Source organism: Leucoraja erinacea, chromosome 16 (assembly GCF_028641065.1).
Source record: "Leucoraja erinacea ecotype New England chromosome 16, Leri_hhj_1, whole genome shotgun sequence".
Taxonomy (NCBI): Eukaryota; Metazoa; Chordata; class Chondrichthyes; order Rajiformes; family Rajidae; genus Leucoraja; species Leucoraja erinaceus.
This window is the reverse complement of record NC_073392.1, coordinates 34,126,019-34,152,856: the sequence shown is the minus strand read 5'-3', so window position 1 is coordinate 34,152,856 and position 26,838 is coordinate 34,126,019. Positions and strand designations below refer to the sequence as shown.

The following is a 26,838-nucleotide window of genomic DNA, read 5'->3' as shown; positions in this document are numbered from 1 at the left end:
TGTAATTGAAAAAAATCACATGTGGTTATACTGCACATTGTCAGATTTTATTAAAGGGTATTTTTATACATTTTGGTTTCACCATGTAGAAATTACAGCTGTTTATACATAGTCCCCCCCCCATTTCAGGGCACCATAATGTTTGGGACACATGGCTTCACAGGTGTTTGTAATTGCTCAGGTGTGTTTAATTGCCTCCTTAATGCAGGTATAAGAGAGCTCTCAGCACCTAGTCTTTCCTCCAGTCTTTCCATCACCTTTGGAAACCTTTGTTCCTATTTGTCAACATGAGGACCAAAGTAGTGCCAATGAAAGTCAAAGAAGCCATTATGAGTGAGAAACAAGAATAAAACTGTTAGAGACATCAGTGAAACCTTAGGCTTACCAAAATTAGCTGTTTGGAACATAATTAAGAAAAAAGAGAGCACTGGTGGGCTTACTAATCGCAAAGGGACTGGCAGGCCAAGGAAGACCTCCACAGCTGATGACAGAAGAATTCTCTCTATAATAAAGAAAAATCCCCAAGCATCTGTCTGACAGATAAGAAACACTCTTCAGGAGTCGGGTGTGGATTTGTCAATATACTGTCCGCATAAGACTTCATGAACAGAAATACAGAAGCTACGCTGCAAGATGCAAACCACTGGTTAGCCAAGAAGTACTTAATAGAGCAACCACAGTTCTGGAAAAAGGTCTTGTGGACAAATGAGACGAAGATTAACTGATATCAGAGTGATGGCAAGAGGAAAGTATGGAGGAAAGAAGGAACTGCTCAAGATCCAAATCATATCACCTCATCTGTGAAACACGGTGGTGGGGGTGTTATGGCCTGGGTGTGTATGGCTGCTGAAGGTACTGGCTCACCTATCTTCAATGATGATACAACTGCTGATGGTATTAGCATAATGAATTCTGTAGTGTATAGACACATCCTATCCGCTCAAGTTCAAACACAAGCCTCAAAACTCATTGGCCGGCGGTTCATTCCACAGCAAGACAATGATCCCAAACATAGTGCTAAAGCACCAAAGGAGTTTTTCCAAGCTAAAAAATGGTCAATTCTTGAGTGGCCAAGTCAATCGACCGATCTGAACCCAATTGAGCATGCATTTTATAAGCTGAAGAGAAAACTGAAGGGGACTTGCCCCCAAAACAAGCATAAGTAAAGATGGCTGCAATACAGGCCTGGCAGAGCATCACCAGAGAAGACACCCAGCAACTGGTGATGTCCATGAATCACTTCAAGCAGTTATTGCATGCAAAGGATATGCAACAAAATACTAAACAGGACTACTTTCATTTACATGACATTGCTGTGTCCCAAACATTATGGTGCCCTGAAATGGGGAGAATTATGTATAAACACTGCTGTAATTTCTACATGGTGAAACCAAATCGTGCAAAACTGGCCTTTATTAAAATTTGACAATGAGCACTTTAACCACATGTGATTTTTCTTTCTATTACAAATCTCATATGTGGAATAGAGGGAAAATAAATAAATGGGTCTTTGTCCCAAACATTATGGAGGGCACTGTGCATCCTTAATACCCAAGAGAGATACAAAATGCTGGAGTAACTCAGTGGGATAGGCAGCATCTCTGGAGAGAAGCAATGGGAGTGAGAGGAGGCATCTCTCCAGAGATGCTGCCTGTCCCGTTGAGTGACTCCAGCATTTTGTGTCTATCTTTGGTTTAAACCAGCTTCTGCAGTTCCTTCATATACCTGCTCATCCTGAGCAGATTAACAAACTATAGTACTCTAAATGCTTTCAGCAATTAACAGTTTGCCAGTGATGATGGCTGACCACATCATCATATCCTGTAACCAATAATTTTGGTGGCACAAATAAATACTGTAGAATTCAGCAACTGCAGATGGTGGTTTTACCAAAGGTAGACACAAAGTGCTGTTGTAACTCGGCAGGTTAGGCAGCATCTTTGGAGAAAAATGATGGGTGACGTTTCAGGTCAGGGCCCTTCAGAGAGGATGTTTGACCCATTGAGTTACTTCAGCACTTTGTGTCTATCTTTGCCACAAACTACTTATTGCAATTCATTATTGCTGTACAGCAGGTCCTCCCAAACGAGCTGGGATTGAATTAGCTCCTTGTGGCAAAAACACATTACTGTCTGACTAAGCTGGAAATCAGTGTCATGTGCTTGTGATATGTTGCTGTGTTTGAGCAAGAAATGCTCTTTCATGTCAATGTTTAGGAACACTTCACTGTATCTAAAAGAGCCAGAGATTATTGAGCTCCTTGTGACAGCAACACGATTAGACTTCCTGAATGATCTAGCATTCAGTTCGTCCTGGCTGTCAGTTACAAATGTCAATTTGTCCCTTCCCACCCAAACCACCCCCTCTCCTGGCACTTTCCCTTGCAACCTCAGGAAATGCTACACTTGTCGCCCTTCCTCTCCCCTTGACGCCATTCAAGGTACCAAGCAGTCTTTCCAGGTGCGGCAGAGGTTCACCTGCACCTCCTCCAACCTCATCTATTGCATCCGCTGCTCTAGATGTCAGTTGCTCTACATCGGTGAGACCAAGCGTAGGTTTGGCGATCGTTTCGCCCACTACCTCCGCTCGGTTCGCATTAACCTCCTGGTGGCCTCAGCACTTCAACTCGCCCTCCCATTCCGAATCCGACCTTTCTGTCCTGGGCCTCCTCCTTGGCCACAGTGAGGACCATCATAAATTGGAGGAGCAGCAACTCATATTTCGCTTGGGCAGTTTGCACCCCAGCGGTATGAACATTGACTTCTCTAAATTCAGGTAGTCCCTACTTTCTCCTCCCCTTCTCAGCTCTCCCTCTGCCCAGTCTCTGCCTCTTCCTTTATTCTTCCCGCCCCCGCCACCCTCACATCAGCCTGAAGAAGGGTCTCGACCAGAAACCTATTTCCTTCGCTCCATAGATGCTGCCCCACCCGCTGAGTTTCTCCAACATTTTTGTCTACCAATAACTAAGCCTTAATAAGATACATTTCATTTAGTACTGTATGACACCAATCCATCTCAGAGAACATTACTCTCCTGAAACGAGACCAGTTATTACAAGAATGAGATTTACGAAGATGTTGCCACATTTACAAGGATTTTGCCAGGACTAGAGGGTGTGAGCTGCAGGGAGAGGTTGAGTAGGCTAGGTCTATTCCTTGGAGCGCAGGAGGATGAGGGGCGATATTATAGAGGTGTACAAAATCATGAGAGGAATAGATCGGGTAGATGCACAGAGTAGGAGAGTCGAGGACTAGAGGACATAGGTTTAAGGTGCAGGAGAAGAGATTTAGTAGGAATCCGAGAGGTAACTTGTTCATACAGAGGGTGGTGGGTGTATGGAACAAGCTGCCAGAGGTAGTTGTGGCTGGGACTATCCCATCGTTTGAGAAGCAGTTGGACAGGTACATGGATAGGACAGGTTTGGAGAGGAGGCAGATGGCACTAGTGTAGCTGGGACAAGTTGGCCGGTATGTTGGCAAGTTGGGCCGAAGGGCCTGTTTTCACACTGTATCACTCTATGAATGTTTTATGTAACATATCCTTCCCTTTACAGAAACTAAGTGATGAATATTCATATTTCTCACTAGTAACTATTCACCAGTCTGTAGAGAAAATAAATTCAAACACATTGTAGAAACATAGTTGAACATTAAAAAGAAAGTGAAGTAAAAGCAAAGTAAGACAAAGAATAATGGAATTTAGCTTTGAGATATAGTGCGGAAACGGGTCCTTCGGGCCACTGTCTGCACCGACCAGTGATCATCCACACACTAGTTCTATTCTACACACTAGGGACAATTTACACAAACCAACTAAGTTACAAACCTGCACGTCTTTGGAATATGGGAGGAAACAAGAACACCCAGAGAAAACCCATATGGTCACAGGGAGAACGTACAAACTCCATGCAGACAGCACCCGTGGTCAGGATCGAGTCTGGAACTCGGGCGCTATAGGACAGCAACTCTACCGCTGTCCCACTGTGCGTCATTAATGAAAAAAAGAATTAAACATAAACTATTACTGGGATTCTGGGAAGAGTACACCTCCAAAATAACAACCAGCATTTATGAAATAACTTTAACAAAGTCATTTGTCCCAAGACACCCAAGCAGAAAGTTTCAATAACGAGCAATACAAAGATATTTTGGGGTAGGTAACTAAAATCTTGACCATAAAGCTAGGTTGTGAGGAAAGTACAAAGAATTATAGAATTTCGAAAGTGAATCCCAGAGCTTAAGCAAGAGCCAGCCAATGTGAAATGAAATGAAATGAAATGAAATGAAATGAAATGAAATGAAATGAAAATGAAAGGATTCAATTTATTGTCATTGTCAGTGTACAGTACAGAGACAACGAAATGCATTTTTAGCATCTCCCTTGAAAGGGAGACACAGGGCGTCGCGGTGTGCCCGCGCCTGCCGCCGTATTGTGAGCAATGTCACAGATCATTGGAGCACTGAAATTCTGGGATGGACAAGAGTGTAGAATGGAGTTCTCGGAGGTATAGGGCTTGAGAGGGTAACAAAGAGAGGAAGGAATGAGGGTAGACAAAAATGCTGGAGAAACTCAGCGGGTGAGGCAACATCAATGGAGCGAAGGAATAAGCCAGTTCGGTATTCCGAAAAATGCAAGGAATCATGGGATTTGTCAAAGGTCATTCGAGAATTTTTAAAAAGCGAACAGGGTGCCTGGTAGCGGGGGAGAGCAGGTTGTAACAGCGAGAGAGGGGATAGATGCGAGTGGGAGACGGGGAGAGACAGTGAGAGGTGGGGATGAGAGGTTTCAGTTAGGCAGACAACCACTGGTAAAGCCATGGGTTGTTGCTTCTAGGAGAGTCGAGAAAATGTCCTCAATCGAGAGAATGCAACTTCAGAACCCCCTGGTCTTGACCGTGCTGGAGATTTTCACGGGCGCAAGGAACAAATAACCTAAAGTTTGCGTTGAGTGAACTGAGTGTTCTTACCGTCCTCATCGTACACCGGCGTTTTGTGAGTGGTTGGATCCCGGGATCGAGAAGTCGGTGGCCGACAGGTGTGCAGCACGTGGTAGCTGGTGCCTCTCCCCTCGTCGCTGGAAGAACTGACACCTCTACTCCACGGGTCGAGCACTGCCTCCTCGACCCAGCTGCTCAGTGGCGGCTGACTAGTATTCCAGAGCATCGCAGATGCCTCACATCAGCTCCTGATCCCCCGCCGCCTGTCCGGATAATGTGACCGACGTTGGCTGGGCTGAAGCTGGGATCCAACCACTCTCACAAAACACCGGTGGATGGCAAGGATGTTAAGAACACAGTTCACTCAACGCAAACTTTAGGTCATTTGTTCTTTGCCCCCGTGGAAATCCCCGCTCACATCCATCCCCATCACGGCGCAAAAGTCTAAAAGTCAAAGGAGGGTCTTCTATCCAGAGGTCCGTGGACGGGAGTGTCGGCCCAGGCCTACAGCCAGCGAGGAGGGGAGGAGCCGGACCCAGCCCCCACCGGCGGGACGGGTGGGGTTCAGCTGGAGTTGGTGCTTCTTTTCCGCGCCGCCTGCGGGCCTGGGAGGGATAGGCAGAGCTGAGCTGTAGTAGTAGCAAGGACTACCTGAAATTGGAGAAGTCAATGTTCATACCGCTGGGGTGTAAACTACCCAAGCAAAATATTAGGTGCTGCTCCTCCAATTTGCGGTGGGACACACTGGCCATGGAGGAGGCCCAGGACAGAAAGGTCGGATTCGGAATGGGAGGGGGAGTTGAAGTGCTGAGCCTCCAGGAGATCAGGTTGGTTAATGCGAACTGAGCGGACGTGTTGGGTGAAGCGATTGCCAATGTAGAGCAGTTGACACCAGGAACAGCGGATGCAATAGATGAGGTTGGAGGAGGTGCAGGTGAACCTCTGCCTCACCAGGAAAGACTTCTTGGGTCCTTGGATGGAGTCGAGGGGGGAGGTAAAACGACAAGTGTAGCATTTCCTGCGGTCGCAAGGGAAAGTACCAGGGTGGGATGGGATGAATTGACCAGGGAGTTACTGAGGGAGCGGTGTCTGCGGAAAGCCGAAAGGGGAGGAGATGGGAAGATGTGGCCAGTGGTAGAATCTCGTTGGCAGTGGCGAAAATGTCAGAGGATTATCTGTTGTGTGCGACAGCTGGTAAGGTGGAAGGTGAGGACAAGGGGGACTCTGTCTTTGTTACGAGTAGGGGATGGGGAGTGAGAGCAGAGCTACAGGATAGAGAGGAGACCATGGTGAGGAGATAGAGAGGAGACAATAGTCGAAGAGAGGAACCCCCTAAAGAATGATGACCGCCGATGCCCTGGTTTGGAACACATCATCCTGGGTATGATGCAGCGCAGACGGAGGAATTGGGAGTAGGGGGATAGAGTCCTTACAGGAAGCAGAGTGGGTAGAAGTGCAGTCCAGAAAGCCATGGGAGTCAGTGGGTTTGGTAGTAGAGGGCATAACAGGATTTTAAAACAATGAGACTTAAAAAAAAAAACATACTATTGCCTGACCTGAATTTATTGTACATCAGAGAGATCTTTAGCTGGACCTAGCATGTAGGAAGGAACTGCAGGAACAGATTCACACTGAAGATAAGACACAAAATGCTGGAGTAACTCAGCTGGTCGGGCAGCATCTCTGGAGAAAAGGAATGGCGACGTTTCGGGTCATGACCCATCTTCAGACTCGAAAGGAATCGGTGACGTTTTGGCTCGAGACCCTGAAACATTACCCATTCCTTCTCTCCAGAGATGCTACCTGTCCCGCTGAGTTACTCCTGCATTTTGCATCTATCTTCAGCTGGACCCAGGCAGTTTACCAGAGTTTTGGCTGAGTTCAATTTTAAAATGTTACATAAAGCCAGAAGTGCAAAGGAATACACTGGAACAGCCCAATGGGTATTGAAGTACATAAAGCCCAAAAATAAATGGACCTCCTTTTGAAAGTATGGCTTTTCATTTCATTGCAAGGATCAATGAATTGCATACAAAAGAGGAAAGACATAATGATAGAAAAATTACATGAGTAATGTTGGCTATTTTCAATGACAGACCTAAGAATAATGGTAGAAGGCAGCTAAAGCTCTTGCTTTGTAAATGAGAATACAAAAAAAGGCCCTGTGGATGAATGATTAACGATTGAAAAAGTAAACTATATTCCCTAATGTCATTTATGATTATTAGATTACAGATATTGTACATTACCCAACATACATTATGACAGAATAATTTTAAATCAGCATACAAAAACCTAACAAGGCATCTATTAATTTCCAGTTAGCTCCACTGACATCCCCTCGAGGAGAGGAGTTGATCAGCTATTAGAAATTTTGTTCATTTAGTTTCCAATTATATCAAAAATGCAATTTTCAAGAATACGAGTAGTAGCCAAGACAGATGGACTGTGTAGCTGGGATCACAAACAGATCACAAAGCAACACCGCACAACTATTGATCAATAAGCAACTTTGAAAAAGATGTATGCATGGCTCTGCTTTCCAGAACAAACTTGTTTAAGACATATACTATCCAGTATTATAGAAACCACGTGATCACATAGGCGCTACAAATGTAAGCCCTCACATGCAGATTGTGAGAACCCGTGCAAGTTGTGAGTATATCAATTCCAATGCTGTGCACAGAGCACTCATGTGGTCAGCTCCTCTAAAGCTATGTAGCACAGTTACAGCAGACATCTTCATGACCATAGATCAGCAGAACCAGACAGATATTTCATATTTTATGCCGTATTGCCAACATACAAGAATATCACAACTCAATTTACATACTTAGAACGATAAAAAAAAAGATAATTTAATTCCAACTTTCAAACATACCATTGAGTCAGCCTTTCCAATGACACTTCAAATATCATTCTGCTTTCATGAACAAAATCGAGAGGGGGGGGAAGAAAAGCAAAAACACTCCAAATTAGATGCTTGGCAAAACAACAGCATTTAGGCCATTTAGCAAAATATTTCTGCAATTATCTATTAACCACAACTGCAATTGTCTTAGAGACCATTATCTTAAACAATTAGTAACCAGTGTCAAACATCAGTTCTACAGTAAAACCCATCAAACTAATTTGTTGCCTTGTTTAAATTTAATTATGACATGTGCCTCAGAAAGTTTTATATTAAACATTTATAACTATAGTAGACATACCCAAACATAGCTTAAAAAATAAAATACATAAGGATATTACCAAGTTAGGCGTGTGGATCATTTCTGTTGTGCTCCTGTGGTGGTGTCAGTGCAGATGGGTGATGGTGTGTGTGTGTGTGTGGTTAGTTGAGGGTGGCTGCGGGGTTCTACTGCAGATCAGGCCCATCACAGTCCGTCAGTTAGTGGAGGAGAGGAGGGCAGGCTGAGAACTCCATAACAGCATTTCTCCAAGAGGTAACCCCCCCAAAATGCCTCTCAGCTGCTGCCCTACAGCGGGGGTTTAGGAAGAGGGCTTCCTCCCCCACACACAATGTAGACCTGTCCTCCACACACAGCCTGCGCCTCTCCCTCCCTGCCCTTCTCCGCTGGCAAAGGGCTTATTCCCCTTCCACATTCAACCTGGGCCTCTCCCTGCCCCTCACACAGTGCAGAGCTGCCCCTGACTGTGGGCTAAAGGCTTCTCCTCCCCTCCTCACTCACACAGCCTGCGCTTCTCCCGGCCCCTCGCTGTTGGCAAAGGGCTTCTTCCCCCTCACACACACACACACACACAGTGTAGACCTGCTCCCCTCACACACACACACACACAGTGTAGACCTGCTCCCCTCACACACACACACACAGCCTGCGTCTCTCCCGGCCCCTCACTCTGGTCTTCTCCCCCTCCACTCACACTGTGGGCTTTGGGCTTCTCCCCCTCCACACACACACACACACACACACACAGTGTAGACCTGCTCCCCTCACTCAGCCTGCGTCCCCACACTGTGGACTTCTCCCCTCAAAGCCTGTGTCCCTCACGCTGGGCTCCTCCACACTCTGGGCCCCTCCACACTCTGGGCCCCTCCACACTCTGGCCTCTGGGCTTCTCCACACTCTGGGCTCCTCCACACTCTGGGCTCCTCCACACTCTGGGCTCCTCCACACTCTGGGCCCCTCCACACTCTGGGCCCCTCCACACTCTGGGCTCCTCCACACTCTGGGCCCCTCCACACTCTGGGCCCCTCCACACTCTGGGCCCCTCCACACTCTGGGCTCCTCCACACTCTGGGCCCCTCCACACTCTGGGCCCCTCCACACTCTGGGCCCCTCCACACTCTGGGCCACAGATCTTCGCTGTGGGCTCTATGTTTCTCCTCACTGTGAGCGGAGCCTCCAGATGGAACAAAGGCGCCTCCTCCAGCAGCCGCTGCCCCCGCGTCCAGCGCCCCGCACATTCGCCACGGCCCGCACTCCGCCGCCAACTACTCCCCGCGGACCAAACTCACCCCCGGCCAACCCGGCCCACAAAATAACCGGCTCCCCGCCGCGTTCGCTCTCCGCCGCCCGCCGGTGCCGAGATCTCGCCACTTCCCGAATCGGCGGAATGAATGAAAGGCGCGAATCTGCCGGCGGGGAAACGGAGGCGAGGCGGCGCTGGGTAAAGGAAGCGGCCGATCCCAGGCCGGCACATTCGAGACTGTTCCTTCCCTTCAAATGGACAGGAGGGAATCCCGGGGCCCGAGTGGAAATGGAGGGGGTGGAAATGTGGAGGTGTGTTGAGGGAGAGTGGGGTGTCTCGGTGTGTTTGGGGGGGAGGGGTTGAATTGGGCGAATCGGTGTGTGGGGAATGGAGGAGCTGTGGCAGAGTGACACACACACGGGCGGCGGCGGGAGAGAGGGAGGGAGCCCGGCGTTATAACGCTGCCACTAACACAGAGAGAGGGGGAGGGAGCTCGGCTTTATAACGCTGCCACTAACACACAGAGAGAGAGGGAGCTCGGCGTTATAACGCTGCCACTAACACAGAGAGAGGGAGAGGGAGCCCGGCTTTATAACGCTGCCACTAACACAGAGAGAGAGGGAGCGGGAGCTCGGCTTTATAACGCTGCCACTAACACAGAGAGAGGGAGGGGGAGCCCGGCTTTATAACGCTGCCACTAACACAGAGAGAGGGAGAGGGAGCCCGGCTTTATAACGCTGCCACTAACACACAGAGAGAGGGATATATAGATATATGGATATAAATCAATCGGTGGCGGCGACGACGACGACGACGTTTCAGGCGGTTGGTTGCTGGGGGCCGTCCTGTCACCACCAACACCAAGGTGAGGGGCCAGAGGGCGAGGGGCGAGGGGCGGATCAGCAAGGGCAAGGGTCACCTATCAATGTTCTCCTGAGATGCTGAGTTACTCCATCTAAGGTCAGCCGGCGGCAAAGGGAACAAAGTGCAAGGTGCCGTGTGATGGGCCTCTCCCTGCAACAATCTAATCTGCCCGCTGGATTCAAGCTGAGAAGAAGCTGCCGCTCCTTCAATAATAGTAAGCCTATATACGTTCATAAATCACACCATCGACTTTTCATGAGAGATGTTCAAGGGATCTGGGGGAAAAAGCAGGAACGGGGTACTGATTTTGGATGTACACAAAATTGCTGGAGAAACTCAGCGGGTGCAGCTGCATCTATGGAGCGAAGGAAATAGGCAACGTTTCGGGCCGAAACCCTTCTGATTTTGGACGATCAGATTGAATGGCGGTGCTGGTTCGAGGGGCCGAATGGCCTACTCCAGCACCTATTTTCTATGTTTCTATGAGTCTACTCCGTCATTCAATCATGGCCGATATACCTTTCCTTCTCAACCCCATCTTCTCATTTCACCCCCATAACACCCTTACTAATCAAGAATAGTATCTATCTTTGCCTTAAAAATGTCTACTGACTTGGCCTCCACAGCCTTCTGTGGCAATGAATTCCACAGATCCATCACCCTCTGACGAGAGAAATTCCTCCTCATCTTCTTTCCAAAGGTATGTCGTTTTATTCTGAGGCTATGACCCCTGGTCCTAGATTCTCTCACCAGTGGAAATGTCCACTCTATCCAGTGAATAATTCTCCTTGTAGTGGAGGGAGAGGAAAAAATATCATTCAAACTGAGAGCTAGATGTATGGAGGGTGTGGGTTGAAGTGATTGCTGCCATGGTGTATTAGGATGGAGTCATTGGGTGGGGGGGGGAGGGGGGGGGGGGGGGGGGGGGGGGGGGGGGGGGGGGGGTGATAATGGAAGAGTGAAATTGTTATGGGTGAGTACCAGCACATAATTTAGATGACAGCTGTCAATGGTATGAAGATTATAATCAAGACAGTCAATGTCATAGCTGTATTTATTACAAATACAGCATATGCAATTGTTGAATGAGGTACTACCACGAATGTTTTATTGTCATATGCCCCAAACAGAACAATGAAATTTGTGACGTGTTATTGCGTCTAATTGAAAAGATAAGGTGCAGTACTTGTGTTATAGAACTTCTTTTGCTAATGGGATGTGGCATTGCTAATGTTTACTGCTATTGATCCAGAAGTTTGAACTAAGATTTTGAGGCTCATTCAGATATTACCCGAGCAACAGGATTTTAAACTCCAGTTAATTAAATCTGAAAATGGCTGTTATCAGTTATGCAGCACAGTGGCGCAGCGGTAGAACCGCTGCCTCAGAACGCCAGAGACCCAGGTTCTATCCTGAACTCGAGTACTGTCTGTGTGAAGTTTGCACGTTCTCCCTGTGATCACGTGGATTACCTAGCTCCGGTCCCACATACTGAATAGGTGTGGGGTTGTAAGTGAATTGCTGTCTGTAATTTACCCCTGGTATATGGGCAGTGGATGACACAATGGGATAATATAGAGCTAACGTAAATGGGTGATGGATGGTCGGTATGGATTTGGTGGGCCGAAGGGCCTGTTTCCATGCTGTATCTCTAAACTAAACATGAATCTGAATCTGAATGATGACTGTCTAATGTCCTTTTAGGGAATGAAATGTGTTTCATTTCCTTGGTCAGGCCTCTGTGACTGCAGCCACACAGCCTACATAACTCTCTCTGGCTTTACCTTTCATTCCTCTTCTCTCCTTTTCTGATGCTCTTTATCTCCTTTTCACCTCTGGGTTTTGTGACTTACTCTGCCCATCTGCCAATCAAACCTCCCCCCACTTGCATCCACCTGTCACTTTCCAGGCTTTGTTACGACCCCATCTCTCCTTGCCAGCTTTCTCAGTCTCAAGAAGGATCCTGACCTAAAACGTTGTTTTTCAATTTCCTTCACAGATGTTGCCTGACCCGATGAGTTCTGCCAGCACTTTGTGTTTTGCTCAAGATTCCAACCTCTGAAGTTCCATTTGACCCAACAGCAGTGTTGCTGACTCTTAATCCTCATAAACCATCCAACTGACAGTTACATTTGATGACAATTAGAGATGGTCTTGCTTGACCGAGCAATGAAATTGCTTGCCTACATGAGCCTGTGAATGAAAAATTGAAAGTTTATTTTCAATTACAATTGCCGTTGTGAATTTTCTAAACCATCTTTGTCAATGTATTCTCAGGTTATTTATTGACTGAATGAACATTGTTTTTGGAGTGGACACCATGATAAAGAGGGGGCCAATTGGCATGATGTGCTCTCGTGTTTATTGCTTCCAAGTCGCAAGAACTAGTAGTCTCCGAGTGCGCCTTTACTGTTCCCATGCTTCGCAGAAAACTGTCAGCAAGACTCTGAATGCAAGCAAAGATGCTGTACATCTGAGATGGGTCGAGCTGGGAAAGAATTTAAGCAAAAAGACTATCGATCGCATTCGAGCCACAGCAAACACCCTGTGGGAAAACTATGAAGAGTTTGTTGGATTGAAAGAAGTTCAAGAGGCACAGCTGAATGTCAATGAGGTAATGTGCTGTTTCTGGCTGACTCAAGGTTGCAGTGGGCTGAAGTGGCGAGATGGCGGGGGGGTGAGGAAGAGTCCAAGATCCAGTGAATGTTCTACTCCAGTGAACAAATGTGCAGACATTCGAACCTCCAGTTTACATGGTGAATGTAGAAATAAAAATTGTTAAAATATTAATGTATTTCAAAAGACCATACACTGGTCAGCAAGTCAAGGAGCACCTGTAAAGAAATGTTTACACTTCAGATACACCTCAATTATTTTAAATCTTTTTAATTATGTTAATGATGGGAAAATCTTTGGTGACGTAAGTCAAAGATGTTGACAGCATCCTCATCGCAGAAAGCCCCACAAAAGTCAGTTTATACTGATTTAGTAGTGGATGTCCTTTTTGTCCAAACTTGTCATGACAATAATAAACTAAACTAATGTCACCTCCAGTTGCTTTCTGTTGAATTTGGTTCAACATCACTAAGATGTTAGTGACAACATCACTAAGCTGTTATGTTGTGTTGTGGTTATGTTGTAGCATGGGCTTCTGTGTTTGTGCTTTTTTTTAAATTTTAATATGTTTTTATTTATTTATTATTTATTTGTTTTTTATGATACTTGACTGTAAGGAAAATTCATTTTGCTGTCTCTAATATGAGACAATGACAATAAATTGAATACAATACAATACATAGAATAGAATAGAATACAAATGGAAGGCACATGTAAATGTAAATTATTATACATGCCAGCTGTTTATATAGTGTCTTTATTAGTTCAATGTATTGGACTCCATTTAAAAAAAAAAAGTGGAACCCTACAAGACATCTGAAATGTTTAAGAATAATTGACACACATGTTGTTCCTCTTAGGCCGAGAAAGCGTTCATGGTTGCTCGTGGTGTTGTTCGACAAAGCCAGGAAACCGTTGAAGCCCAGCATTTGAAACTGAAGGAGGTTCGGGATAAATTGGACAGAGTCTCTCGGGAGGACAGTCACTATCTAGAGTTGGCTACTCAGGAACATAAACTGCTTCAAGTGAGGAAACCTATGTTTGCCATTTTACTTGACGCTTGGTAATTGTACGCTGGTGTTTTGGTGACGGATAATCGGAACTGAAATGTGCAAAAGTGTGTTTCTAAAAATAAATTATGAATAGGTTTGTTCTCCAGATAGTTTGCTGATGTACTTGGAATAAATCTATGTGACAATCCTTCATTACATTGGTTAATTTGGGATGGTGTAGTTGGGGTCAGGTTATTCATCCTTCCAACCTTGAAATTAATTGGAATGAATAGGAAAAATATTATGGAGGTGGGGAGATAAGATTTTTTTTGAGGTTGCATAGATTTTCTGTGCATCTTTTTGTTAGAAAGTGAATATAATGTAACAGCCCACAAAATGCACCAGAGAAGATGGATATCATCAAGACTGTCATGTCATCCACAATTTCCTAAGGCTTTGTACACTTCTAATTTCTCTTTGCAATTGCCTGTTCTTGTCTGCTTCGCTAACTGTCCCTGCTTGATGCCATCTCTGCTTTTTCGTCCCAAAGACGTGTGTTTGTAGGTTAATTGGCCTCTGTCTGTTGCCCCCACTGTGTAGATGGGAAAGTGGGATAACATGGAACTTCTCAGTGTGGCCCAAGGGCCTGATTCCATGCTGTATCTCCAAACAAAACAAAAAGGGGGAGAAAATAAAATTTAAGTTTGCGTTTAATTTTGTTTTCTATCCTGAAATCAGGATGAGAGACGCCATCGAACAGCATACGAAGCTGCAGAGGAGCTAGAGCGTGAGACCTTTGCTCTCTTCTCAGCGGCTGTGAGGGAAAGCCACGAGAAAGAGCGGACCAGAGCAGAGAGAACAAAAAACTGGTCTCTGGTGGGGTCCGTGTTGGGAGCTGTAATCGGAGTTCTGGGATCGACTTACATCAACAGAGTTCGGCTGCAAGAGCTGAAGGCATTGCTTCTTGAGGCTCAGAAAGGGCCTATTAACTTGCAGGAAGCCCTTAAAGAGCAGGCCTCCATGCACCAAATCCAAAATAAGGAGCTCAATGTACTTGTAACCAAAATGAAGGAACTGGTGCTCCAGGAACGTGCAGTGCAGCAAACAGGGAAGGCAGCCACCACTAAAATGGGAACATCTGAATTTACTTTGAAACCGGATCCTTTCTTGATTACTGTGAAAGAACAAGCAACTTCACTGAAACAGACCAATGCAACATTAGTAGGGCTGGAACAGAAATTAAAAAGTCTACAGACATCTCTTGGGCAAGTGGCTTCTGACATCAAGACAGTGAAATTAGTCACACAGGCCAAGCCTTCGCAAGCGGCGTCTTCGAGGATGATGCAAGATTGGCAGACTCTAGCAACGGAGGATGTGATTGTTGGGTTAGCAGAGACGGAGAAGAGACTGGAATCCCATATCAGAACAAACACTCTGTACAACACAGTGCTGACATCTGCTGCAGTTGCCATCATGCTGCCAGTATTGTATGTGCTCTTCAGGGGGAATTAAAAATATGCTGCACCATAGATGCTTAATGTTTTGTAATGTTTACCAAGATTGGATGCCAGTTTTGAGCAACTGGTGCCATTACTCCTGGCAGCTGAAGTGCACTTTTCTGTTTCAAATGTGAAGGAGTTTGTGCTGAACCGATATTGAAATACTTATCTTGCTTACAAATTTAAAACTTGTGTCTACATAGTGTCTCATATTCTCAGGACATCCTTAAGCAATTTAACACCAGTCAGTTACTCCAGAAGTATAATGCTGTTTTAATGTAGAGCATTCGGTATTAATAGTCTGAGTGTTGATTGTAAACCATGTTACTATCTGAATAAAAGGACAATTGAATGCATTGCGTGCAGTTCCAAACCCTCAGGACCTGCACCTCTGGCGATGTGCAATATATCATGTTCATTCTTTCCCTTCTTAAACCCTCAGAGCTTGTCTCTAGCCATGATTGTTATCTGTTTCATTTTCCGTTAAACGGCACGCTGATGCTGTTAAAGCGGCTTCTAGTGTGTGTTCTTGCATTGCGTACCATGAATATTCACAAGCAACAACAATATTTATTGGCGATGAACGAGTATTGAAATATTTAATAAACAGGCAATACAAACACAACCACAGCTATTAGGAGCCTAGCTCAACATGCCACAATCTTCTGTATATAATCTAGTGCTTGTACAAACTATACCTGATAACTGCTGGTATTTCAATAATAGTCAGCTACCATTGCAGAAATGGTGCGTCTCTCCCTGCACCTGACTTTAACAGATGCATTTTATTTCCATCCAATCTTTTGATCATTTTTCAAGAGACAAGATAGATGATGCACTGTGTTGCAGCAGTTAATGTTGTTACTTTGCATCTCCCTTGACCGAAATTCAATTCTGACCGCAGATACTAACAGTGGAGTTTGCAAGTTCTCTCTGCGATTGCAAGTGTTTCCCCTTGCCTTTCATGTTTCATGGGTTAATTTGCTAATGTACATGATTCTCAATGAAGGTAAAAGAATCGGGGACAAATAGGACATGAGAAAAAATGAATTAAAAAAACCATGGGGAGGAAGGAAACTGATGGGATGGCTGAGAACTGGCATTGACTCAGTGGATTGACTGACCACCATGTTAAGAAATATCAGATGACCTATTTTCCACTGCTGCTCTAATTATAATTGGCCATAAAATGGTCACTCGTTTAAAATTGTAGATGGCAGTGATGAGATAATGTGCATCACTATTCCGAAAGGTTTGACACTTCGAATTTTAAGCAGATTTGGCAAGCTATCCTGATTTGTGAATTGCCATTAAGAAGCTTGGGTTCAAATCTGTACAATTGTAGTTAATTTAGATTATAGCAAAGTGATCTCAGAGGGTTTAAGACATAGAAACATAGAAATTAGGTGCAGGAGTAGGCCATTCGGCCCTTCGAGCCTGCACCGCCATTCAATATGATCATGGCTGATCATCCAGCTCAGTATCCCGTACCTGCCTTCTCTCCATACCCCCTGATCCCCTTGGCCACAAGGGCCACATCTAACTCCCTCTTAAATATAGCCAATGAACTGGCCTCAACTACCCTCTGTGGTAGAGAGTTCCAGAGATTCACCACTCTCTGTGTGAAAAAAGTTCTCCTCATCTCGGTTTTAAAGGATTTCCCCCTTATCCTTAAGCTGTGACCCCTTGTCCTGGACTTCCCCAACATCGGGAACAATCAAGACGATGACAAGGGAAGAGAATTAGGCCATTTGGCCCATCGAGTGGCCCATTCTGATCTATCTTTCCCTCTCAACCCCATTCTCCTGCCTTCTTCCCGTAACTTTTATTGCCCTTACTAATCAAGAACCTATCACTCTTTTTAAAAATACCCAATGACTTGGCTTCCACCGCCGTCTGTGGCAATGAGTTCCACAGATTCACCACCCTCAGACCGTGTCCTCTGGTTCTAGATTCTTCCACCACAGGAAGCATCCTCTCCTCTTCCATTCTGTCTATATTCTTTATACCTGTGTGGTGTGGTGCAGTCCCCATCTGTTATACTGATAGTTCACTAACAGGATTTGTGATCTGAATTCATGAATGTGCTGAGCAAATTTTGCTAGGAATTATTTTTGAGTAAATAAATCTAATGATAGAAATGGATTATCCTCAAAGGAGTTTGGTTTTGAATGAGGTCAATGATCATCAACTTCATCAACATCATCATAATTGTGTGGTATTTTTAGAAATTTAACTTTGGTTGTGTAATAAAATAGGTTTTATCTGTAACATTCATAACTGATGTCCAATTAAATAGTTGTGATTTTATTTTAATTAAACCATGAGTGTCAAGTAAAATGATAATTTGACATAATTTGTTTCCAGATTGTCTGTGGGTGGCACGGTGGCACAGCGGTAGAGTTGCTGCCTCACAGCACCAGGAACCAGGGTTCAATCCTGATTATGGGTGCTTTTGTTACAGAGTTTGTACGTTCTCCACCTGACCCGCATGGGTTTTCTCCAGGATCTATGGTTTCCTCCCACACTCCAAAGACGTACAGGTTTGTAGGCTAATTGGCTTGGTAAATTTGTTAATTGTCCCTAATGAGTGTAGGATGTGGGGATCACTGGTCGGCGCAAACTCGGTGGGCCAAAGAGCCCGATTCCACGCTGTATCTCTAAACTAAGCTAAACTAAAGACAAAATCAAATAAATATTTTCATTAATGAGCCAGTGTTTCAAATTGTCCTGTGACTCAGCCTAGACTCCAAATGCTGACCAGTCCTTAGAGTTCACCTGTTCCCTGATGCACAGCAATAGCCGAAGACTATGGACATGTGTTGAGAATGAACAAAATTCTGTATCACAGCTGACCACGCTGATAGTCGACTTGGCCTTTTCATTCTGTATGAAGCGTTACCTCCTGTCAGTCTGAAACCTTTTTTTAAAAGATTCCATTGGCAATTTATTTTGTAGTTGTGGCGTGGACCTGCAGTTTATCAGCAAACAGAACATTTATTTTCTGAAGGTAATAAAGTTAGATCTCGTTTTCTGATAGCCCTCCAATTGTCCTGATGTACGAGTACAAAATGCTGAAAAAAACATCGCCAATCTATGTTCTCCAGAGATGCAGCCTGAACTGTTGATTTATTCCAGCAATTTGTCTCCTTTTATAAGCAGTCAAACCTGATTAAATCAGTTGGAATATTTGATGTTAAAAAGAGAACAACCACCATATTTCCTCTACTACAAACCTACTGACTCACAAAGCTATCTTGACTACACTTCTTCCCACCCTGCTTCCTATAAAGACTCTATCCCCTACTCCCAGAATCTGGCATCGACCTACTCATTGGAACAAATGCTTCAAGGGTATTGGAACCTTGGGGGCTGGTCAACATCCAAGGAGATGGACCATTTGTCATGACGACCCGACTCGGAATGGTCATCTCTGGTCCCCTGAGAAGAGACAACGGAAGCAGGGATGAAAATGGCTGCCCTGTCCATGCCTTCGGAACATGAAGCAATTCAAATGGCAGCACATCTGACTTCCTTCTGCCAAAAGGGAGGATTCATGCTGTCAAAGTGGATCTGCAACAGCCGTGCTGTATTGACATCCATTCCACAAGAACACGGAGTCAAGGAGACCAGGGAGTTGGACTTGGACAAAGACAATTTGCCTATGGAAAGAGCACTGGGATTGCACTGGTGCGTAGAAGCACCTGTGTTCAAGTTCAGAATTGTACAGGAACGACCATACACCCGACAGGGCAACTTGTCCATAGATGGCTCTATGTACGATCTGTTAAGTAAATCACATATACTCACGGATCTGCTGTAACAGTATTTATTCAGTACTACAATAATAAAGCACTACATTGGTTAGTAAGTAAAGTAAACAATCTACACGATCCTTGAGGATTTCTTGCACCATTTACTCTGCCAGCCAAGCTGATTATGCAGGGGCTCTGTGAGGAAAGACTCGGATGGGATGAGAATATATCGCAAAACTTCTCTCAGCGATGGACAGGATGGTTAGCAGATCACAACAAGATGTCGGAATTTAAAGAGGACCGGTGCATGATGCCCTCTAACTTTTGTCAAATCAGATTGGCACAGTTGCACCGCTTTTCAAATGCAAGCAAAAGTGGCTACGGTACTGTTTCATATCTAAGACCGATAACTGTCTGCTTGAAGAAGCCAAAGAAGATTGAAGAATCACTAAAGAAGTTTGAATGCCAACACATAGTGCATACCTTTTATTTTTGATAGTATGTTAAGCTTTTATAGCTCCTTTTAATGTCTATTGGTAATTGTTTCATTGTATACGTAGAACAATTAGGGGCCGGTGTGTAGGAGCCATTCTTGCTTAGGCTAGGTACTGTTAGCATATTTTATTATTTTACCTAGATATTTCTTGCAGAATTATTTTGTATGCTTGGGGGTGGGATTTTGATATGTAGATGGCTGTGACATACATCGGATGAGACTTGCGAAACCACTGCTAGTGGTCAGATCGACTGGAGTGGGTAGGAGAGAAGGAATAGAGTTTTTTACCAGTTCAGATAGTAAGAACGGAAAGCTACAGTTTGGATAAGAATAAAGAGGATCTGGTATGTTCACTTCTTTGTATTTACAACACCTTCAATAAAAACCAATGAAAGAACAACTGGAGGATTTGATTTTTGTTATCGACTGTGTAAATTCCACGCCTCCCTGCCTGTGTAGTAATGGCAATAATAAGTTGGAAAAGTTTTAAATTGTCATCGCATCACCTATTCCTTTTCTCCAGAGATGCTACCTGACCCGCTGAGTTACTCCAGCTTTTTGTGGTCTATCTTAGAACCTAATAAGTCTTCCCCTTTCTATATTTGCCCTGTGAAATACTGATACTGCATGATGTTCTCACATGCATGAACTGAAGCCCGGTCCTTTGTAAAAGTGTAAGCTAGCTAAATTGTTTCTCAAGTTTAAAATACACATTTGGACTTGCAACTGCTTATCACTTACTGATAAGATTTATGCTGGTTCTCTGATCCAAACAATAAACAGATGAAGGGTCTCGACCCAGAAACGTCATCTATTCCTTTTCTCCAGAGATGCTGTCTGACCCGCTGAGTTATTCCAGATTTTTGTGTCTTTCTGCGCATTAAACAAATGTAACAGATTTAATGCACAGAACACAGTGAGCTTCAATTAGCCACGCACTGTCAATGATTGTGTACTTAATATATCCGATTATGTGACAAGGGCTGAACAGAGAATTATTTCACTGTTGAAATAGAAATACGTGATTTTTGCACATACCGTATATTTTGCAGGGGAACCTATCCTACATTTGACCGAATACAGAAACTCATTCACCAGCTGACTATTTGGACATCCTGATTGTTCAGCTTCCGGCTCACTAGATACAACCATGGTGGGGTTCATCTCAAATGGGAACGAGGTCGCCTATAGAGAGGTGGTGCACAGACTTTCTGAGTGGTGTGCTCACAACAATCTCTCTCTGAACACTAAAAAGACCAAGGAGATCATCACTGATTTTAGGTGACATAGAGAGGAGCTCAGGCCACTGGAGATAGGGGGCGAGGAGGTGGAGAGGGTGCCTAGTTTTAAATTTCTGGGGATCAACATCAGTGAGGATCTTAAATGGTCTGTGAACTCTGCTGTAGTTGTAAAAAAGTCGCAACAGAGACTTTACTTCCTCAGAACACTGAGGAAGGCCCATCTGTCTGCTAAACTGCTGGAGTCTTTCTACCGCTGTTCGGTCGAAAGCATACTGACTTACTGCATAACTGCCTGGTTTGGGAACTGTTCAGCAGCTGACAGAGCAGCTCTCCAGAGGGTGATAAAAACTGCCCAGGGTATCATTGGACTCCCCCTGCCCCCTCTGGAGGACATTTACCACTCCAGATGCCGCAACAGGACCTGTAATATCGTGAAAGACATTACACATCCTTGTCACCACCTTTTCACACTGCTGCCCTCAGGAAAAAGGTACAGGTCGCTAAAGTCACCCATTGCCAGATTCAAGAACAGCTTTTACCCATCAGCAATCATGGAACTGAACTCTGTCTCGGGAGTGGGTTATGGGGAAGGAGGGGGGGTGGGAGACAGTGTTAATTTATGTAAATGTGAATCCATGGGTGGGTTTGGGGAGGGAGGGAGTGTAAAAAGTATGAGTATGTGAATGTTTGAAGTTCTTTTAAATGGAGAGACACAGTAATCTCGTTGTATGTGACACATGCAATGACAATAAAGCATTCTGATTCGGTGATATTTGCCGTGCTCTATTCTGACATCATGCAACCGTATAAATTTACTGGGTTAGCTGGGCCATGTATTAAATCTTATTTTAAATTGATGCACAGAAATAAGCATTGGGTATATTAACAGGAACAGGGGCTGGCACAGTGGCACATTTGTTATTGCTGGCTCACAGTGCCAGAGACCTCGGTCCTCGGGTGCTGTCTGTGTGAAGTTTGCATGTTCTCCCTGTGCCCATGAGTTTCTTTAGGGTGCTCCAGTTTCCACCCATTTCCCAAAGACGTGCAGGTTTATAAGTTAGACTTTATCGTATAAAACCATGAGAGGGTTAGAGTGGGTAGATGCACAGAATATTTTGCCCGGAGTGCAGTGAAATTGAAAACCAGAGGACAGAGGTTTAAGGTGAAGGGGGGAAGATTATATAGGAATCCGAGCGGTAACTTTTTTTCACACGAAGGGTGGTGGGTATATGGAATGAGCTGCCAGAGGAGATAGTTGAGGCAGGGACTATCGCAACGTTTAAGAAGCAATTAGACAGGTACACGGAGAGGACAGATTTAGAGGGATATGGACCAAACACAGGCAAGTGGTCCAGTGTAGATGGGACATGTTGGTCGGTGTGGTCAGGTTTAGCCAAAGGGCCTTTTTCTTGGCTATAACTTTAGAGATACAGCATGGAAACAGCTGGACTTGGCCCAGCAAGCCCACACCAACTAGCGGTCACCTGTACACTAATTCTGTCCAACACATTATGGGTAATTTACTGAAGCCAATTAACATATTAACCTGTATGTCTTTGGGATGTGGGAGGAAACCAGAGCTCCAAGAGAAAACCTATGTGGTTACAAGGAGAATGTATAAACTCTGCACACAGAGCACTTACAGTCAGGATTGAACCCGGGTCTCTGGCACTACGGCAGTAACTCTACCACAGCACCATTGCTGCCCTGTTAATTGGCCCAATGAGAAGCGAGTGGATATGAAAGTGGGACTACATTGAACTAGTGTGAACGGATGAGCAAATGGTTGGCAGTGGGCCGAAGGACCCGTTTCCATCAAATTCAGCCATTAATCTAGAAAACCTGCTGTTTGACATCACCAAATGGCACAGTGCCAGGTTATCAGAGGTTTGTTGGGCGTCTTCAAAATGCAATGTATTGATGATGTTGATTAAAATGAACCTTGAGATATCCCCATCTTGTGCCACAACAAAACAACAACAACAAAAAAAAGTTCACTTGAAGTATAATGCTACTTGGCAAGAAGCAAAGTTTTTATATTGGAAAGTAGTGCTTAGTGACACTCGGTTTCATTTGACGTGGAAACACAAGAGTGCAGATGCTGGAATTTTGTAAGGCAAATTGCCACATGAACTCAGCAGGTCAAGCAGCATCTTTGGAGGGAAGAGGACAGACGATTGGGTCAGGATCTTTCAAGGCTGGAGTTGAGGGAAGATGGCTGAACGAAAGATGTGAGAGGAAGAGGTGGAGCAAGAGATGGTAAATGGTAGATAGATCCAAATAACAGGGGAGATTGGCAAATTTGGGTATAATGCTAATTGCCAAGAAGCAAAGTTTTATATTAGAAAGTAGTGTTGAGGAACATTTGGCTTCATTTTTGTAGAGGGAACAGCGAGGCCAGTAGGAGGTTCCACAGTTCACTGAACATTTAAATGACCAGAGTGGATTTAGTTGTTTTTTTATTTCTAGTGACTGAAGCCTTCCATAACAATTTTGAAACAATGCTGCACTAATCACCCATGGGACAAACGCGATAAACCCATGCTAAGACATCGTGATTGGAGATTCGTTTGTTATGAATGTACTGCCACTAATGACCGAGTTGTATCAGGTTGCCATTTGTCTTGGGTTATCTGGGTCAAAAGTTGTAATCTCCATGTGAAGAAGGCCTAGAGAGGGGAGGAAAAAAACACCAACCTTTAGAAATAGTGGTACAAAAAGTCACTGGAACAAACTGCCATTTTGTTGCGAAAGTCTACTGTTGGGATACATGGTGAATTTTTTGTTTTGATTGTTACAATGAATGAAACTTTATTATCACATATGACATGTCAGAGTGAAATTCTTTGTTTTGAATACCATACGCAATTTATGCAAATTTGTCGTATAGGCAGCCAGCAAATTTCCAAAATGTTCTATGTAGGTCCTATAACCCTTCTTTGTTCTCAGCGACCCCACCCCCCACCACCACGCTGGCTCCCTCAGTTCCCTAGGCAGCCCCACGCCAGATCCCTTTGATTATTCCACCATGGTGAATCTGCGGAATTCATTGCCATGGAAGGCTGCGGAGGCCAAGTCAATGGATATTTTGGAGGTGGAGATTGACAGGTTCTTGATGTAAGGGTGAGTAAGGGTGTCAAGGATTCTGGGATGAAGGCAGGAGAATGGGGTTGAGAGGGAATGATAGATCAGCTATGATTGAATGGCAGAGTAGACTCGATGGGCCGAATGTCCTAATTCTGCTCCTAAACTTATGAACTTTGGTCTCTGGACCACTCCCCCTGACATGCCAGGTTTCTTTTTGTTCTCGGCAGACCCCACGCCAGTGGTAAATCTGACCACTTAAGCTTGTATCTGACTGTTTCCTTTGCCAATGTACATTGCAGGTCAGAACCTATAGTTTTCCTTAACAAATTCTTCAGACAATTCTGCCAAGCATTCCCATGCAATAGATTACGTTTCTCCTTCTACTGCCATTAGAAGAATTAAACAAGATTATTTCTCCCACAGCATAATAGTAAACACAAAATATGTGCCCCATGCTGCGCTTTCCTATTCCCCCCCTTTCCATGATCTATTGACCTTTCACAGATGTCTAGATGGATGAGCGGGCCATTGAAATGCACGTCTGTGAGCTTTCAAGAATAAAGCGATAAAAAGTCTAAGTAATACTTGCTTTTCCATTCTTCAACCTTAAGGTCTAGACTTTCAAAGGAATCATCGTATGGTTCTGCTTGTGGCTCATTGTTTGGATCATGATGCTCGCTGAGATAAGAATGGGCTAATGCATCGCCAGCTGTTATTCTCCTATCAGGATCTAGAAATAACATCCTTTCCAGCAGATCGACAGCTAGGGGAGAGGCGAGAGAGATATGTAAAGGACGTGGTTACAGACCTACAGCAAGTTACCCAAGACCTTCCCTTAATGTAAAATTAACACAATCATAATCAGATATCTCTCTCCTATCAGCTATTATGTTTTATTGATATTTGTTTCCTTCCTCTTGGATTTTTTTAGTTCTCCCATGTTTAAAGTTTCCAGATGTTAACAATCTTAAGGCATTTCCAGGAAAAAAAGAAATAAAACTTGATAGTTACATACAAACAGCTGCCAACTTTCCCTTCTCCATCAACCCTCATTTCACTAAAGAATCCTCAGTGCCTAAGAACACAAAGAATGGATCTTGTGGGGCAATTGAAACCCTCATGCTTGCTCTATTAGTCAGGAAGATCATGAATGATTTTTTTTTTTTTAAACCACATTATAATTTTTCTGCGCTAACACTGTACCATTTGATTTCCTTTCTAACAATAAAAGTCAAGATAGTCCCAACCCACGATGTCACCTACCCATCTTCACCAAAGATGCCACCTGACCCGCTGAGTTACTCCAGCACTTTTGTGTCCTATTTTTGCAACCCAGTATCTGCAGTTCCTTTTTTCTACATTTTTCTGCTCCACTGCGAAATCACCTGAAGAAATTTTCCCCCTTCTTACTCTGTTGGGAATTCTGTGAAACCCCTCTTTCACTGCTCCTCCTCTGTGATTCCTGCTCTACGACTGTGTTCTGACCCGGACTCGCTACCACAGCCACAATCAGCCTGAAGAAATGTCTTGACCTGAAATGTCACCTGTTCCTTTTCTCCAGAGATGCTGCATGACCTGCTTAGTTACTCCAGCTTTTTGTATCGATCTTCTCCTGAAATGCTGCCTGATCTTTGGGTCTTTTTTGTAAATAAGCATCTGTTGTTCCTCCTCTCTAGAACTCTATTAATCACTGCCTTGAATATACTCAGTGACGCAGCCTTTCACTATCTGCTAGGTGAAACAATGTTTTTGTTTTCAATTCTGAATGATCAATCCCCTTATTTTGAGAATGTGACCACTAGTTCTAGATACCCCTGCTGGAGAAACAATGATCTCTGCACGCTATCTTTCAAGCTCCTAAAAACCTTCTATGTTTCACTAAGATCTCTTCTAAACTCAAAAGAGTACGTAACAAGTCTGCAGAATCCATCCTCATTCGTCAGCCACTCCATCCAACAACATTCCAGGAATCAATCTATTAAACCTTTTCCAAACTTCCCCCAACATGTTTATCCTTTCAGTTGGAGACAGGATATTACATGTGCGGTCTCACCAGAACCTTCTAGAATTTCATGGGGTATCATTACTTTTGTACTCAAGTTTTCATGCTATAAAGGACAATGTACAATTTGACTTCCCAATTGCTTGCTGTATTTGCATGTTGACATATAACAGTACAGCACAGGGACTGGCCCTTCGGCCCACAATGTTTGTGCCGAACCTGGTGCTAAGTTAAACTGATCTTATTTACCTGGACGTGATCCATATTCCTCCACTCCATGCACTTCCATGTGACTATCTAAAAGGTTAAACGCTACTATTCCATCTGCCTCCACCACCACCCCAGCCAGTACATTACAGACCCACACAGCCCTCTAAAAATTAAACTTGCCCCGCACATCTCCATTAAACTTCCCCCTCTCACCTGATAGCTATGTCCTCCAGTGTTGGGCATTTCCACTTTGGGTAAATAGTTCTTTTTACCTTATCTATGCATTTCAAAATGTTATATACTTTTATATCCTTTCTAGTGATTTTGTGTGTAAGAATACTCTGTGAACATAAACAGCTTTCAATCTCCCACTTTTTAAACAAATCTGTTTTCCCTTTCTTTTGCTGCCAAACCTGGTAACCTGTTTTCGCATTACATCCCATCTGCTGTGACCTCACTTTGTCACAGTCTCCTTGCATCATCATCACGAGCTGCACTGCCTCACAATCTTGAATCATGAGCAAGTTGAGAGACATTATAATTAGTCCCCTGCTACAAATTAATGATTTAGGTTGTGAGCAACGGGAGCCCCACACTGATCCTTGCAGCACTCCACAAGTTGCAACCTTCCAACCCTCAAAGGCCAATTTTTTTTCAATCCTGTATTTTCTGTCTGTTAACCAATCCTCAATCCATACCTTCACTC

General features: G+C 44.3%; 3 protein-coding genes across 10 annotated transcripts in view; 1 reads left to right on the top strand and 2 right to left on the bottom strand.

Moving 5' to 3' along the window:
- The window catches only part of brpf1 (bromodomain and PHD finger containing, 1), a 46,232-nt gene extending 37,500 nt beyond the window's left edge, over positions 1–8,732 (bottom strand). For both annotated transcript variants that reach the window (XR_008724771.1, XM_055648120.1), the window contains exons 1-2: positions 8,189–8,732; positions 7,818–7,856 (exon numbers count right to left, since the gene is read on the bottom strand). Coding sequence is in view for 1 of the 2 variants with exons in the window: in XM_055648120.1 (XP_055504095.1) it covers positions 7,818–7,855 (38 nt within the window). In the remaining variant the exon portion in view is untranslated. The remainder of the gene's footprint in view (positions 1–7,817; positions 7,857–8,188) is intronic.
- An 845-nt stretch (positions 8,733–9,577) lies between these two features.
- ccdc51 (coiled-coil domain containing 51) lies at positions 9,578–18,315 on the top strand. 7 transcript variants are annotated; one of them, XM_055648127.1, is made up of 4 exons: positions 9,578–9,681; positions 12,512–12,848; positions 13,711–13,875; positions 14,581–18,315. In XM_055648127.1, the coding sequence occupies exons 2-4, from the start codon at positions 12,528–12,530 to the stop codon at positions 15,352–15,354; spliced, it is 1,260 nt and encodes a 419-aa protein (XP_055504102.1). In that variant the 5' UTR covers positions 9,578–9,681; positions 12,512–12,527; the 3' UTR covers positions 15,355–18,315. The 7 variants fall into 7 exon arrangements, with proteins under 7 accessions (XP_055504102.1, XP_055504100.1, XP_055504098.1 ...); XM_055648125.1 differs by lacking the exon at positions 9,578–9,681 and adding an exon at positions 10,050–10,235; XM_055648123.1 differs by lacking the exon at positions 9,578–9,681 and adding an exon at positions 10,051–10,235 and having other exon boundaries at positions 12,234–12,848.
- Positions 18,316–19,154: 839 nt separating this feature from the next.
- Positions 19,155–26,838, bottom strand: part of zgc:171775 (STKc_p38 domain-containing protein) — a 42,416-nt gene continuing 34,732 nt past the window's right edge. The window contains exons 11-12 of the mRNA XM_055648128.1: positions 24,510–24,683; positions 19,155–23,502 (exon numbers count right to left, since the gene is read on the bottom strand). Of these exons, the coding sequence (XP_055504103.1) occupies positions 23,441–23,502; positions 24,510–24,683 (236 nt within the window). The 3' untranslated portion in view covers positions 19,155–23,440. The remainder of the gene's footprint in view (positions 23,503–24,509; positions 24,684–26,838) is intronic.